The sequence below is a fragment of the Trachurus trachurus genome, assembly GCF_905171665.1.
Source record: "Trachurus trachurus genome assembly, chromosome: 24".
Classification (NCBI taxonomy): domain Eukaryota; kingdom Metazoa; phylum Chordata; class Actinopteri; order Carangiformes; family Carangidae; genus Trachurus; species Trachurus trachurus.
In genome coordinates this window covers 10324126-10341264 of record NC_139910.1, presented here as the reverse complement: position 1 = coordinate 10341264, position 17139 = coordinate 10324126, and the positions used below count along the sequence as shown (strand labels likewise).

At 40.3% G+C, this 17139-nt stretch overlaps 1 protein-coding gene across 1 annotated transcript in view; it reads left to right on the top strand.

The window, feature by feature from the left end:
- otofa (otoferlin a) overlaps positions 1-17139 on the top strand; it is a gene marked incomplete at both ends in the record, with an annotated part of 73322 nt that overhangs the window by 27409 nt on the left and 28774 nt on the right. Inside the window, 2 exons of the mRNA XM_084000588.1 lie at positions 4079-4178; positions 7240-7439. Coding sequence (XP_083856714.1) covers positions 4079-4178; positions 7240-7439 — 300 coding nt within the window. The remainder of the gene's footprint in view (positions 1-4078; positions 4179-7239; positions 7440-17139) is intronic.

Genomic DNA, 17139 nt, shown 5'->3' with positions numbered 1-17139 from the left:
GCTGCAGGTGTGCTTGTGTACAGTGTGTGTGTGTGTTGTACTCATTCACATTTATCTGTCAGTTTCTATAGTCATGTTGGGGCACTCGCATCATTAGCTGCGACCCCTACAGGTTTCCTCTCTGTGTGTGTGTGTGTGTGTGTGTGTGCATGTGGTAAAGCTACTGACTGTACAGTACAGTATGCCCTTATTATCATTACATTATCTCTCCCTGCGGACTCGTATCCAGCCTGGTGGTTGTGCGTAGCTCTCCCTAATGATTTTCTTGTTGCTCCATATGTATATAGTATGTAGCCTACGTCACATACTGTATGAACTGACATGTAAAACACAGCTGTATTTACAGTGTGTTTGTGTGTGTGTGTGACCATTAAAGTAGAAATTGCAAATGGCTGTGGCTCAGTGTTGTGCCTGTTCTTTGTGTGGGACTGATTGCTCTGAGAACAACACACTGTTTAGGGGGAAACTCTTTGAATTATTCACCAGCTCTAATTGGCTGGCTGAATGGGGGCTGTACTGGGTTTCTTTGCACTGTTATGCACAACTAGGGATCCCTGGGCAGCGTAGGAATGAACCTAATGTTTAATGATGTTACACTGCGTATGGAGCAACAACAACGTGTCCTACCTACTCTGTTACTGTATGTGCTCTTTGAGGAAATACAAAAGAGAGGGACTGGATTTGGAGTCTTTTTTCTTGTGTAAAAGCCTTTTATAACCTTTTTAAGGGTTTTCTAACGCCACACATCCATGAGATTATGGTACGGAGTGAAGAGATTGGAGGGATCCCCATGTTTGTGACCTCAGTTGACATAGACATATGTTGCAGAGTTGGTTGTGTGAGGGTTAAATATACTATAACATTATATTCAATACATTTGTCTGTAACTCACACAACAGAGATGTTGTTACAAATCTGTTTTAAATCTGTTTTTATTAGGTCAAGGAAAATCAATTCCAATTCAAATCAAATCCAATCCAATCAATCAAAATTGTTTCAAGTTTTAGCTGTAAAATTATTTTCAAATACATTCACATGTATAAAAACATGTGATATGATGGTACAGGAAATGACCCTGGACTTTGAACATGTCCAAGGTGAAAAAGTGAAAGACAATAAAAAAAAACAACAACAACTAATAAATACGATATTACACAAATCATTAAACATTAAGAATTGAAAATTGTCAACAACAAAAAAATGTACGAGCTAAATAGTCTGAGTAAAGCACAACTGAGATGAATAAATCCAGGCTTTCCTATCTTTCCTATCTTCATTCTCTTTTTCAGATTCAGTTTCTCAACATTATCCTATATCCTCCCATCCCCTATCCCTTTTTCACTCATTTACTCCAAAAATAGAAAAGAACAGTGTGTAAACACGGGTTGTAACCCTTTGTGCAAGACAGGCAATATAAGGGGTTGTTGCCAGATCCTATAGCGGATCAGTAATGTGAGAGTCTCATCTTGTTCTCTCCAACGTACCGATTAGATCACAAAGCCACTAATTACATGTAAACTCTTGTTTCCATGACATTAGTTACATTAGTTATTGCCACAGACAATAAGTGATGAGTAATGAAGTCTATGAAGTACCTTGGATTGTATAAGGCAGTGTCTGGCATTATTTGAACATGTTTTTATGTCATTCGGTCTTTTGATTCCCGGTTTCTTTCTCCCAAAACTAAATGACTAAAACCTTTCAGAGGAAGGAGAAATTAATGATAGTATGATGTCATACAGGTGCAAACGATTTTATCTGAACTTGGTTGTTAGGGAAACACAGAAAAATATGATGAAACACTACTGAAATAAGCCATTCATATACAAAGACCATGGGAACTGATGGTTGATGGTGGTGACACACTGATAAATATGAAGCTTTTGAATCACTTTGTAAAACTTGAATTGTTTTCACATTTGTAACCATCTTTTCTCTAAATGAAGATTCAAAAGACAAACTGTGAAGCAGGTAAATTAAATGTGTCACACTCCCTTCAGGTCGTGTCTGAGGTCAGCGGCGCTGCTGCTGAGCCCCTGCAGCTTTGAGCTTTTCTCATTAAAACAGAACTGAGAGACTCCAACCAACAGCCAGCTTGTCTTGTCTGAACGAAAGCAGAGAATAACTTTTTAATTTAGTGGTGCTGGTGGGTGAACGAATGATGGTGTGTGCGTCTTCATCCATTTAGTCACATGTCCTTGGGGACATTGATAAGAGCTGAAGAGAAGTGGTTGAGTGTTGCCACTGAAATGTGTTGAAAGCTTCGGAGATTTAGTCGTCTGACATATTTGCAGACATCACAGTGGAATTTATATATCTATATGTATTTTAGCATTTTCTTTGATGTGCTGGAAGATAGGTGGTATTTTCTGAACAATTTACAACACAAATTTTGCCATTTGTCACATCAAAGTAAACTGCATTCTTAAAGCAGAAGTGAGTGATCCGGTCGTTTTCGCTAATGCTGCGTTCCAGGCAGGCTTTTGAAATCGTAAATTACAGCTTCAAGTCACAACTTACGACTTTGTAGCGTTCCAGGCAACCCACTCGTGTTTTTCCGACCTGTTTTACCGGTGAAAGTCACTATAACGGCCACTCGTAACTTCCGACCGGTGAACTCGTACCAGATCGAACTGGTACCACTTCACGGTCGGAAAAATACGAGTTTCCTTGAACGCACCATAACAGTCCTCGTCGCTACGTCACCACATTCACGGCGTTCCTTGGCTGCACACACAGCCCTGCATGCCGTTCTCTCTCCTCATTGGATAAAAACTGTAGGATACGATAAATGTTTTCTCCTCGGCTCAGAGCAGAGCAGAGGGACTGAGAGACCCGTGTTTCAGTCCAAACACTCTATGTAAGTGATTGCTGTCGGAAGATATAACTATTTAAGACTTATATTAACACAAATATATCACTCACTTCTGCTTTAATGGTGCTATTATGTTATTTTATGAGGCAAAAAACCGCAGACAGGGCATGTACTTTATTGTATCACTGGCCACAGTATGAATGCAGCTTGTGTAATTAGCTTGGAGCTTCAAGCAAGAAAAGCTTTTTTGTCTTTAATTGTTTAATTACCCAATGCTTTAATCTTGAACATTGTCAGTTTTAATTTAGCAGCCTCCTATATACTGCTGTGCACTGTAAAGGACAAGGTGTATGCTCCACCATGCAGCGAAGGCCCTGCCAGAAATTCGTTTATTATTAGTGGAAAAGAAACAAAACTCAGCCATACAGACAGACCCCCTAAACAAACCAGCAGAAGCTCATTAACTCACACAATTGGAAGACATTTCTTCCATTGGAGAAATAAATCAAAAATACACCACCAGCTTATGAGCCGTTCAGTATTCATAATCGCATATGCAGGCAGTGAACTGTCATATCTGCTGTAAATGACAACACCTGAGTCACACTGAACAATAACACAGTATACCGTGCACGAGCAACACAACTATTTGCTAAATGCTGGACTATGTATCATATGAAGATCCTTTACATTATAGTTGACATTAGTTCTGTCATTAAAAAACAAAACAAATTCATGATTGGAAGACAGTAAAAGTACACCTCTCCCTAGGTGTGTACAAAGTAATAAGAGACGCGAGGTGGAAAGGATGATTGATTGACATTGTGTTTGTGTATTTGAGCTGCTATCTACTTTCATTACACTGCTTTTGAGGTGTGACATACTTTAGTGAACAAAGGCAGTTTGACACTCTCTTAGCGTCTGTCACGGCACATACCCATCAGCACCCATCCACTGTCTGTCACTGACACACACACACACACACACCCTCACACACACACACCCTCGCCTGCTCAGTGTGAGACACGGTGGCGGAGAACAGGTGCTTTAGGCCACTGAGAAAAAAAAGAACAATTTGTCAGTATTTAGTGCAACTATGAACGCATGTAGACTGTCAGTGTGACAAATACGTAGAAGAGGCTGAGTCAACACATATGGGCAGCAGAGGGGGAACAAAGGACAAAAACACATAATGCAACGTATTGATCTCATTGATTTCTGTTAACGACATGTGGCTCCCCTGTTGTTGCTGTTTCCCTGCAGACTGGTGGGGACTTTCTGTATGGTCCTTCAGAAGGTGGCTGAGGAGGGACACCTAGAGCTGACCGACACACTCATCGACGATAACAACACATCAATAAAGGTATATGGCGGCTTACACTTCCCTCAGAGTGGAGTGTCATTATCTACACACTGTTGCCCGTAAAGATGGAATAAAATATTTTTTTTTACCTCTTCTCCTGAAATGATTGTGACAATGTGATTTATTCTTGATAGATAAAGTATATGTCTTCTCAAAACTGGTAACTGGTGCTCAGTATGTAATCATTACACCTGGTCAAAGGTGATAACTGATGTGTATAAATAGGAATAAAAAGAGAAATGTGCGCCTGAAACAAAATTATTCCAACTTTATGGGCAACAGCGTATATATATATAAATATACTCTCTAGATCACTTGCTGAATGATATGTACGTTGTTATTTCCAAGAAAATGTGTATTTGTTTTAATGTGTATAAACACCATCAAACAGGGAATAAAAAAATTACTATTTTGAACAACGGAATCAAAACTTCAACTGAGCTTAGTGCTTCAGTAGCTGTTTGAACATGGCATAAATATCCTTTATTTAAATGAAGAGTTTTACAGTGTGTTTCAGTTTATTGCTCCATTTTATACACACTGTTACTGAGTGAAAAAGCTGTTATACATTATACCCACAGTATGCTACCTGTCCAGTGGCAAACAGCAGACAACGTAGAGGAGCGTCAAGCAGCAGAAGAGGCTGATTTTTTTATGGGCTGTTGAATCAGAGCCAATAGGGAACAGCTATAAATGAAGGCTATGTCCCTATATATTTACTGGATGTGCAAACTGGCAGCCGTTTGCATATATTTTCTCCCTTACTGCTTCATAAATTGATGATTTTCATCATTCGGAGCCCATTAGCTTCCACACAATGGACACTAGTATGTCAATGTTGTGTTTGCAGCTTGTTGTGCTGCCCCAAGTGGCCATAAAAACAATTAGGACTGGTTTAACAGCAACTGTGGGTAGGATACATGTCTCACCTCAATTAATCCATCAGTGTAGACTCATTCTGTAAAGCCATACTTTTCAAATAACACACACACACCAAACATGTCAGGATGAATTTGGTAGAAATATGCATGATGCACAGTTTGAATACTTTGATGGAAGAGGGCAGCAGTAAACACATTTGCATTTACGCTTAAAATATTCACTCACTCATCGAACAGGTACAAAGGAGAATCTGGAACGAACAGAAACAGAGGAATCTGTCACTTAAAGGGGAACTAACAAGAGAACAAAAACAGTTTCCAAAAGTTTAAAGTTTTACATTGTATGCGTGACTTTCCTTACACCAAGAGAATTAAAAGAAAAGAAATCCTATCAGAAGTCTTATTAGCCAGTAAAATGAATTCATAAGCAAACGGGGGAACATAAATTGGAGAAATCAATCTTCAGCAGAGACAGTAGGAGAAGTGACGAGCTTTGTTTGGCTCATAAAAGCACCACTGTGCTCATCAACGAGAGCCTGATGGAAATACAACATCAGCATATCACGGTACTTTCCATTAACATTAATCTAGAAGATCTTCAGTATTGATTGGTAATTGTGTTAAGAACAGCCAAACAAAGAGCAGCTCTACAGTAAAGAGAAGTGTGAGGGGGGGGGGGGGGGGGGGGGGGGGGTTTGCCTCTGAATTTATAATGTAGGAGTGAATATGTAACGTGGAAACGAAGGCAGCGCAGTGGGATGTGCGAGGGAGAAGCTCAAACCGTCTGAGGTTTTAAAGCACCCCGGGGTGCAGAGTTGTGTTAGCGGAGCTCGCAGTGCTGATGTGATGTTTCTGAGATGATGACACACAACATGGGAGTGCTTCAGGGCTTGTACACACACACACACGACTGATGTGCAAGTCACGAACACACACACACACACACACACACACACACACACACACACACACAGATGAGCGAATCACAGCACTGTGCAACCCCCCCCTACGCCCCATAGCAAGAAAGTGGTAAAACTAAACCCGCCATAACCCGAGAGCAACGCCGCTACCCGCAACTCTGCACTGGTGTGGTTGCCATGGTAACAAATCCAGCTCCTCATGGACCAACAGTGATTGCCTTGCGAGGATGTAAGGAAGGAAGGAAGGAGCAACACGGGAGGAGGGAGAGAGATGGAGAGGGGGGGGGAGAGAGAGGGGAACGAGAGACTTGTATATATTTTCTCCTCATCCGTCTTTGTCAGCAGAATAAATTGGCCACCTCGTAATAAAACATCAGGTCGTTGTCAGGAGGATAATATTTGTCCGGACACCAGACGCAGCTGCCCAAAGACAAACGCCAAAAGACAAACTATACGGCGGGCATCACCGCAGCGTTTCTGGCTCCACATTTTAGCCAATGGTTACTGTCAATCTAAATTCCTCCAGCAAACACACCAGCAGGCAGAGGGAGGCGATTTATCATCTTGTTAAAGTGTGTTGCCTGAATTGAGAGATTCTTCTAAACACAATTAAATGGTCTAGACACGCCAAGACTGAGCCTTCAGGTGTTGGCTGTGATTTAACTGGATGGTGGTCGGAAAAGTTTGGTTTGGCAGTGGGTGCAGCGTTAAACTCTGTTAAACTACGTTATACTACAGTATGTGCACTAGGCTAAAATGCAATGTTATACCAAGAATGTATGGTATGTACATTTCTAGAGTATGACTGATAAAACATTACAAGATGTTCAGAAAAAAACACAACAGGGCGAAAGTGACTATATTTGAAGAGGCAATTCACAGGAAGTAATTGTGATGTGCTTTGTCAAGTCTAAGCTCCTCGGGCATTATTAAATCACTTTAAAATGATCTTGACAGCTGAAGGAGCATAAATTATGACAGCACTCTCATCTTAACAAACAAACAAATTACATTAGTGTCAGGCACATTAATTGGGTTTTGATTTTGGCATCGTAAGAGTTTCTAAAGGGATGATACACACATCAAAAGCAGCTGACGGTCGAAATAAACAGATCTGCTCAACAGGTGGAGGTGGATGATTTCACGACCTTCCTCCGAAGGGATTTGAAGTTATGTAACTGCGCTGTGACATCTATGCAAGTGAAAGTTTGTTGTGTACCGAAGATGAATTTAATCAACTTCCCTCCTCGTCATTTTCAGACCAGTGTTACCATAGAGATAAGATACCAGGCGATGGATGGCACAGTGGGCGTGTGGAGCGACGGGGAGTTCCTGGACGTTCCTGACGACCGTGACGGGATGTTTGCCTTCGAAACTGACAGCCTGCTCTCCGGACAAAGCCACGGGTCCGGGACGTCCCCCGGGCGGTCCTTACAGGGATCCATACCCACCTTCAGAAAGTGAGTCAAATATGCAAATCGTCCCTATGGTAACATGATTACAATACATTAAAGTGAGTCTGGCTGTGAAATGCTGTTTGTATTTGAATATTAATTTGATCTCCACAATAGAAAACCAGATTTTTTTGTTTTAATTATGTACTTCAGTTTAAGTGCTGAGAGACACGTGGGTGAGAAAATAACCTGAATGGGTGGAGGTTGACTGACGGGTGCAGTGTTCATACACTGATGAGCTGATGTAACATCTTCCATTATTATGGAGGAAAATGCACAGTAATCATGACAACAGGCAGACCAACCAATAAACTTAAATGTAATGCCCAGCAAAATGAGCAGATACGAATGTCTGCTCACAGAGCGTAATGTTAACATTTAGTCATGGTCAATATTTGTGCAGTTCAGACTTCAGTTTTTATAAAACAGCAGCCAAGCATTAGATGTGAAATTTACTTTTGATGATTAATATTTGTTTTCATTATTATCTCAGAAGACAGATTTTAATTTGGCACATCAGAGTTTACTTGAGTGTAGATAAGTGAACTTGTAGATGTTTGACTCAGCCTCGAATAAACAGTGTCACTGTCACATAGTTTGATGTCTTTCCAAGAGCCAACATGGCAGAGACTGATAGGAACCTTTCCTAAAAACTTGGTTTAAGAAGAAAAATACATTTTGTGTCAGATGTCATGGAAACTGTGTGGATGGAAACTTTACTTTTTTACTTGAAGGTTGTCAACTTTTGATTTAAAAAAAAAAAGGAGGAAAAAACAAGTTAAAGTGGCATGGTGTACTGTGTATATTGCAAATGGCTGTTAATAAAAACAGACACTTGCTTCAGGCTGTGCAAGGTTATATAGATAAAGTATGAAATACTGTATGAGTGTCGACCCTGCAGGCAGCTCTCTTCCTCTCTGCTGTCTTTCTCTGTGGTACTTTGTCTGTTATGGTTTCTCTGAATACTCTGTGAAATAATCTGCGCGGTGTATCGATCTCCACTGAGACCATCCGCAGCAGCACAGAGCCCTAAATCCATCATTAGACCTCATATTGAATGGGAAAGTGAGGAATTGTGTATAAGTGTGTGACTCAGTGCTTTTGTGTGTGTGTTTTTAGGTTTGTTGACACTGAAAGAAAGTTGTGCTGTTATACAGAATAAAATTAAAACAGTGTTCAGGGTCTTCCGTTAAGAGACTCCGAGCAGCCTGAGGAAAACAAGAAAAGTTGACTAATCTAACTTTCGGAGCGTCCCTTGGGCGTTACATAAGAGATACGGTGTTTGGATTTGGATGACAGGGAAATACTGTACAAGAAGTTCAACAAAAGTGGGATGAAAGCAATCATGCAGCTAATACATAAACTCAGCTACAGTACGGGCCTGACAGATTATTAATTATGCCGCATTTCAAGTATACACAAATTAACATTTTGTCTCGCCTTCTTTCAGGTGAGTAAGCCTCTGTCCTTGCGGCATTATGAGGGCACCTGTCATCCAGCTGCTGTGATAGAACAGAGCCGTCAGTCAGACTTTGTGAGGGCTGCTGTGGGGCTTTTGTCTGCAGGGGTGAGGGGGAGAAAAAGCGAACAAGTTGCTGAGAAAATGCCAATATCTTCCAACCTAGCCTTCAAATCCAACTCTAATCTACCTCACTCCAGAGTAGGCAGCGCAGACCGATGGGATTGTAGAGAGATTTTTTTTAATAGCCTTACCTCTTCTCCTCCAAACTTTTTTTTTTTTATATCTTGAATTACCAGCTGCTCAGTTTATTTCTGGCTGAGGGGTTCCCAGAATTAAACTTTCTAAAGATGTCTCATTGTGTCCTGAATTCTGCCAATTTTCTCTCCGTGTTAATTGTCCATCTTGAGGTAATGAAGCGTGGATATACAGAGCATGATAACTGGGAATTACTTTGGTATTCCTGGGGGGAAGATGAGGAGGAGGAGGAGGAGAATTTCACTACTTTAGCCTGGAGGTAAATTCTCCGCAGCCACCTGTCTGCTTCTACCTGATTCTGGTGTGTGGTTCTGTACCTCTTCTTTAATGTGAACAGAATATTTCACAGCAGTGTCACCTTCACAATAAGTTTCTTTTTTTGAAGGAGTGGAAGTCTTTCTGTGGCTTTAAACTTACAGCTTTGTGAAAATTGGAGTTGTGCTGAATTTTAAAACACTCCAGATGCAGACATGCAAACTCCTTTTTGACTTTACACAAGAGTTCAAGTCTACTTGGTTTGGTACACGGAGCTCTGCCCACCGCTGTCTATTTCTGTTGCATCGCCTGCAACTTAAAGGTCACGTCTGCGCTTTTTCAGGAGAGTTTGTCCTCATGGGCAGTTTTTCAGTGGGCATCGAGTTTCATTACAACTGTAGCCTATAATATAACTGCAATAGAGAGTAGCCAGCTTGTTGGAGCACACTGGTTTCTCCTCATCATCTGAATTTAGTGAAATTGCAGTTGAACTTTACCAATTGCCAACGCTCCCACCTCTCTTCAATCTCCCTCCACGTTGCATCCAAACCTGCAGGATGATTTATGGTGGAACCCATGGAGCATTTTTGTGCTGTCTGCAGCGCCACAATGAGTCGGCTTTGCAGTGGGTTTTTGTTATTCCTAATAAATAAATAAATCACCTCCTGAGTGGCGTTACTGCCAGTGAGGCAGATCTTCTGAATAGTGCATGCAGTGGAGCACATGTGCCAGGAATGAAAAGAATGGATTTAAGGCTGCGGTTGTCATTTGATCTGTGGACATCAAATGCTGAAAGATGGAATAATGAGATGAAATGGGGTTCGACTGTCGGGAGTTTGATCCTATTTTCACACTGGCTCAAGGGCTACAAAGACGGGATTTACTCTGCTGAAACAATGCATAAATTAATCGCCATTGCTCCACTGAAACATAAAGCTGCAAATAGTCATTGTGTTTATTCAAACCATCTAAATATGCATGAATCATTTGCAAAACATCAAATTGCTCAAAGGATACAGCAAAGCCTCTGTGGAGAGAATAATTTACTCAAACAAGTGCTGATGTATTTATTCAGATTTATTTTTTATTTTTTGCCAAGGTGTGTGATTCATGTGTCCGTCAGTGTGAACTGTTTTCAAAGACAGTTCTGGCATCACATGTGGATGATGTACCATCACACTGTGCTACGGTGCAGGTGTTGCTTGGTCCTTTTATCTCAGTGTCTGCTCACTGCAGCATTGACTCCCAGGGGGAAGAGACCATAACAACAGATATGTCAACTGATAGAGAGACCAGTACATTCATATACAATGTGGCTATACTGTAGCTCTTATGCCTTTTGAAAAGTCCTCTGGTGTTTCCACTTATGCTGCCCAATCAGATTTTATTCTCAGGGCCAGTGCAGCTATAGGATTTTCTTGTTCAACCTGGCAACTTTTTACAGTAAGACCCTATAGTGACCAGAGCTGCCAGAGCTGCCACCAGCCAGATTTTTTTTTATTGTTTTGCCTTTTTATAGTCCTTGTGCATTTATGATATTCAGTTATTGTATCAGTTATCAGTTATCAGTTATTGTAAAAGACTATCTTGTGTGCACAGGTTATTTTAATTTTTCAGGCGTGTCCTATAAGAATTGCCATAAAGAAGGAGCTGGAGTGGCACGGTGGTCTACAGGTTTACAGCGTAAAGGCTTTGGGTTTGAGTCTTGACTTCTTGTTCTCGCCTGATAGACTAGTGCCCCTTCCAGGATTTACACCCCACCCCCACCCCTTCACCCTATGTCAGCTGGGACTGACTTGAACCCACCTGCATTGATAAACAGTATTAATGATGGATGGATGTTGCTGCTGCTTACAGTGTTCATGGTGTTCATGTCCCATTTGTTATTTTATTTCCAAATATGCTCAGTTACTGTAGGTGATTACTACATAATAACCCCAGGGACCAATGATGTCTGTCTGTGACTGACTGATTGTGTATCAGCAGATTTTTTGGACCAAACTCAGTCGGCTTTTATTGTCAGTTAATCAATCATCGATTTTTATGGGTCAGACTTAAAAATAAGAGACCCTCCAAAATCTTTAGTTTTTTATGTTAGTAATTTTAAAACCCCAGTGATGGTGTTTAGGACCTTCAAGAGATTTCTATTTTTGTAACTGGAAAATATGATTTTCTTTCCAACCATAAACCCAAAATAAGCTGCAGGTGTTGCCTTGGTGTTCAGCTATTATTGATGTCAAATATGAATCAGTGGTCTCCTGATGCAGGTTGTAACACACAGTTATTGTGCACCGTGGCAGGCTTTCAGCTTTCAAAGACTAAGTCCTTGTCAGCAAATGAAAAATCTAAAGATCAGTGAATCGCGACATTACAGACACACTGCAGTCACCGATAAGGCTTCACAGTCCCTTTCTGTTTGAAGCTCTGAGATAAGTGCCATGAAAAGTTTATGCAAAGTTAAATTTTTCATGTATTCAATCATAAAAAAATGTGAGTTGTCATTTTCAATCCCTCATACTTGGATTTAAATTATCCAGAGGCTGTAGTTTTTTCTCTTCATCTGTTTTCCTGCTTGTTTTCTTCTGCTGAGACAGACGCTGGATTAAAGAAGTCGTCTTTCGAGTCTGACATTTATTGTTTCTTGTTGTGTAGACGTGGTTTCTCGAGGGACTGCTCTGTTTTCCGGCTTTGCTGTGACTTGCAGTCTCAGTTTGTGTGATATGATGATGTGTGAGTGTGAACACTTTGAGTTTGTATCACACTCTGCTGGGTTTTTTCCCCCTTTATTCTCCAAAGCCCTGATGACAACATGAAAACAAGCCTCTTGGGGCGAATCCTAATTTCTGGAAACACCTGTCTGCTTGTCCCAGATAGGAATCCTAGGATTTTTGTGAAGCTGTTTCTTCATTAGAGATGATTATTTATTAGATTACATGAAGTGAAATGTCCTTGGAATATGTGGTTCCCTCAGACGTCATCAGGGTTGTCGAGAAAACAGGAACATTTTGTCTTGGAAAACTTTTGAAGCAGTCTGAGTCATAGCTTATCGTCCAGAGACTCTTTTTTTTTGTTCTAACCCAGTTGATGCAATAACAGAGTAAAAAATGCAAGAGTTCTATTTTGGAGTCGATATTAAAATTTTAAAAGTGATGCATGTTCATGGAGACACTGGTTGTCGTTCTCATACTCTTTCCTTCCTTTTTGTTTTCTTTATAGTCTCTATTTTTTCTTTCCTCATCTGTGTGTTATTCCGACTTTATGGCCTAAACTGTAGCCAAAGACACATTATAAAATATTGCAGAAGTATATTTAGTCTAAATATAAACACATCCACAAAATCACAAATAAACACAAAATATGGCCCGAGGACTTTTTTTTTAGAAATGTTTTGTTTGCCGTATGTAGGCCATGAAGGCTCAGAGCTCTTTTTTTTTTTTCTTTTTTTTTAAGTGTGAAGGCATTAATCTTGCATAAGCTTCTAACTATGTGACACTAATGAGGGTAAACTTATAAGCAAACACTCAAAGCATCACAGGCAGAGAATATCAATTACTAATTCACTGAGAACAAATGAAGCGGCTAAACACACACACACACACACAAAAAAAAAAAACTTGAGAAGAGGTGTCAGTATCACCACGGAGATAAATAATATTGATATTCTGTTTGATCTGCTGTTGTCGAGTAAAAGCGGAGGTCTCACTTCGGTCAGAGTGGAAAGTTGGAGCGGTATTACTGGGTGCCCTGAGCAGACGAAGAAGCCTGCCAAGGAAAGAAATCAAGTATTGTGAGAGAGACAGAGAGAGAGTGAGGGAAAGAAAGAGAGACAGAGAGAGAGTGAGGGAAAGAAAGAGAGACAGAGAGAGAGGGAGAGAGAGAGAGAGGACTGCAGGGTGTTCAATAAGGTCTCAGATCAGAGAGTTCTTGGTTTAGTGAGAGTTTTCATCTTATCAGGTGGAGCTGATCTCTGTCTGGCTGCAGTCCAGAGGATCCTGGAAGCACCGAGATATGTGCATCATCAAACCCATGTGTGTGTGTGAGTGAGCCAGAACAGGTGTGTGTGTGTGTCTGTGTGTAGTCTACCTCACTGAGCTCCATTCAACTCAGCCCCCAGAGCAGAACATACAGTACAGCCTATGTCAATGAATTATTGATTGCTGACGGGCAATTTATTTTTTTTATCTCCCCCTCTATTCATTCATTTTCTTCTGAATGGGAGTTTTGTGCCGTGGTTGAACGAGTCCAGGAAGAACACACAAGAAAATACACAAAGAATTAAGAAACTAAAGGAAAAATAAGAAAAGAAAGAAAGAAAATCACTACAATATATTCTGTACTCCATATTTAGAGACTGGTGTGTCTCCAGCTCTTCCATCACTCAGCGAGCATGCTGCTTGAGTCATGTGACATGCTAATCTCATCCTCCATATCAAGTCTAGCTTGGTTGACTGTGACAGGACAGTGACCTGTGATACTGTGATGCTGCACATCCACCATTTCTCTACTCACACACGTGCACATTTTCATGTTTGTCCACCCAGCTGCTGTCTGAGCTCATCCCACTGCTTGACATGCACATTAAATATGAATTCATAACTGTGAGGAACATGTTTCACGCACAGTTTGATTTGAGCCCCCTCTGCTTTACTGCAGAGATGGAAACCAAGGCTGCCAGGTACCGGCGAATAACCTTGGGAATAATATAATTGTGCTTCGTTTAGATCATTCATCTTTTCTGCAATTTACACGTGTAACGAGGCAATTTATTCATGCTTTCATGTATTATTGATCGGCCCCCCACGTCCCGCCCAGACATACTGTACGGTTCATTTTCTCCTTTGAGCAAATGTGCATATGTTCTGTGGTTTTCTGTTATGCAATAGCTGTGCTGTGCAAATAATAGTCAGCTTGTTATTTCCTCATCTTCAAAGTTATTTTAACTTTATTCAAGATGTTTGTTTATATGTTTGCAGCTCTGAGAGTGTCACGTGTCTTTATAAATAACAGAAAATAACCGGTCAAATATCCTCTTGAATTCTCAACTCTTCAACATGTTGCCTCTTCTCTCTATTTAATCTTAAAGTTTGACATGTTGTGAGTTTTACTGCAAACCTCCTGTGCTCACACTGTGAATTTACATATTTCTATTCCTCTAATTGGAAACCACACATGAACTTTCTTTGCCATGTCACTGATATCTATGAAAGTTTCATCATTAAATCAGCTGGGAGGGATGACTTTAAGAGAAAAAAAACTTTCACACTTTATCTCATTTTAAATTCAGACATGGCCTCCTACTGGAAGAACATGGCTCTGATCTTTGTCCTTGTGTTCATCCTTAAATCAGATCAGCAAAGGAAAAGAAAAGAGAGTGAAAGGAGTGAATGACAAGTGAGTAAAGTATTTGTTAGCTGAGTTTGTTTCCAGTGACCTTCTTCTCTTTCGTTGGTTCAAAATCACCTCTTTTGTGCAGAGGATTTACTCCTGGGCAATAACAGACCTGCAGTAGATATCAGTGGCCTGCAACTGCTGATAAAGTGTCATGAAACACAATATTGTTGCTCTACAGGTCCATCAAAACATTTTAAGTATATAAAGTGTATAAAGAGTCAATCGAACTTAGCAAGGCTTCAAATACAATTGTGGCAGATCAGAAACACATCTCTGATGAAGACTAAAACAAGCTTCTCTGGTCAATGTGGAGCTGCAGATGTTTTGTTGGTTCAGCTTCACACCTTATGTCAAGTCACACTTCTGCTTAACCTCTGGTCTGGTGTGCTGTGAGCTAGGGTTCAAGACCACCTAACCTGAGACAGAGTCAAGACCAAGACCAGACTTTGAGGGGGTCAGGACCAAGTCAAGACCAAGACCAAGGGGGTTTAGGGTTTGGGTTAGACCGAGTAAAATTGTAGTTGATTCTGAGACAAGACCAAAATGTGGTGCAGAGTTGATTGATTGATTGATTGATCATATTTATTTCAAACCAAACAAAAATTATATCTCACATACAACAACAAAAACATCCACGGGACACCATATAACCAAATATCGAACAGGACAAACCACAACAACAACAATAACAACAACAACAGACACTAACAACAACCAACACTGTTTGAAATGGGGATGGAAGAAGCAGAGCTTATCACTTTCCAACCCCAGACAACACACATACAACACAACCAAAACACAAGGTCCCCCCCCCCACAGTCATCACATTAGTTTACATCATTTATCTCTCCTCCTCTCTGTTATACATTTCAAACACTCCTTTTCTAAACTTACTTTTAAATTGATTAACACTTTTGCTGAGTTTAATCTCTACATCCAAGCTATTCCATAGAATAACCCCTCCGACAGAAATACACATACTTTTAAGAGTCGATCTTACACTTTGCTGTTGCAATTTGAGTTCTCCCCTTAAGTCATATCTTTTACAACCTTCCCTCTCCTGAAATAATTTTTGGATTATACATGGAAGAAGATTATTTTTTGCTTTATACATGATTAATGCAGTTTTAAATTTTACCAAGTCAAAAAATGTTAATGCAGATGCCTTCAAAAAAAAGTGGCTTCGTGTGATCATTGAACCTAACATTAAAAACTGTTCTTATGGCTTGTTTTTGTAGAGGCTACAGGTTGATTTTATACGCATTACCCCAGACTTCCACACAGTAACTCAAATATGGCAAAACAAGAGAATAATATAAAATAAGTAGAGACTGTTGGTTAAGTATGTACCATTCATTTTGTAGTTAAATTGAAGGTAATTCTCCAAACAATGTGCATTGCAGACTTGTCTAGACTCTCAAATTCTTGGATGGTGGCACATTGAGCCCCACCCACTCCACCCATCTCCTCTACCTCCTCCTCTCTTTTGTATCTCCAACCGTGTACCTCCACCTCTTTCTCTCCCCCTCCCCTCCTCTCTCCTCTCTTCACCCACTCATCTGTCCGCCTGTGACCTGCCTGGTTGGTCTGTATATCTGCACCTGACAGTGGAGGAATGTGGAAATATCATTTCAAATATTAAGGAGAAGCTACTATAGGAGCAGATTGATGTTCATCTGACCTCTCTGTGGAATTGAGTAGGATCAGTGGGGTCTTTCATGTGGTATGTATGAAAAACACATTTAGACATGTGTGTATGTGCATGTTTCTCTTGGTCCTGTGTTGTATGGAGACAAGGAGATGGGCTGGACTGGAACAAATGAATTTCCAATTAGCATAATCAGGGCTGCAATTTAAACTTGTTTCAACGTTGGCTCATAATCTCTCAGTTAAACTATTAATCAAAAAGGAAAATGCCCATTTCAAGTTCTTAAACTTTAAAATGTATATCCAAACTCTGAAAATTTCTGAGATGGTATATTAAATATTTCTGACAGAAATATTTAATATACAATCATAAAAAATTGAAAATTGTGCAAAGCGTCACACTTCAGTAGCTTTTCGGTGCAAATTTTTGCCTCTTTTGCTTGATAAATAACCTGGAGGATTATGTTTATTATTAAAATCGTTGCCTGTGAGCTCTCTATCAATTTAATAATCAGTTGATCTTTTTCATTAAGGAGATGCTGCATTGCCACAAAGTTTTTCATGTGTGTTCTGTCGACTTTATAAACCTGTCCGTCACTTGTAAATGTATCTGTCAAGCTGTGATGGAGGCTGAGGATCCAAAGAGCTTTATCTGTGATGCTGAATGGCCTTGATTTGATTTGACTGGAGAAGCTT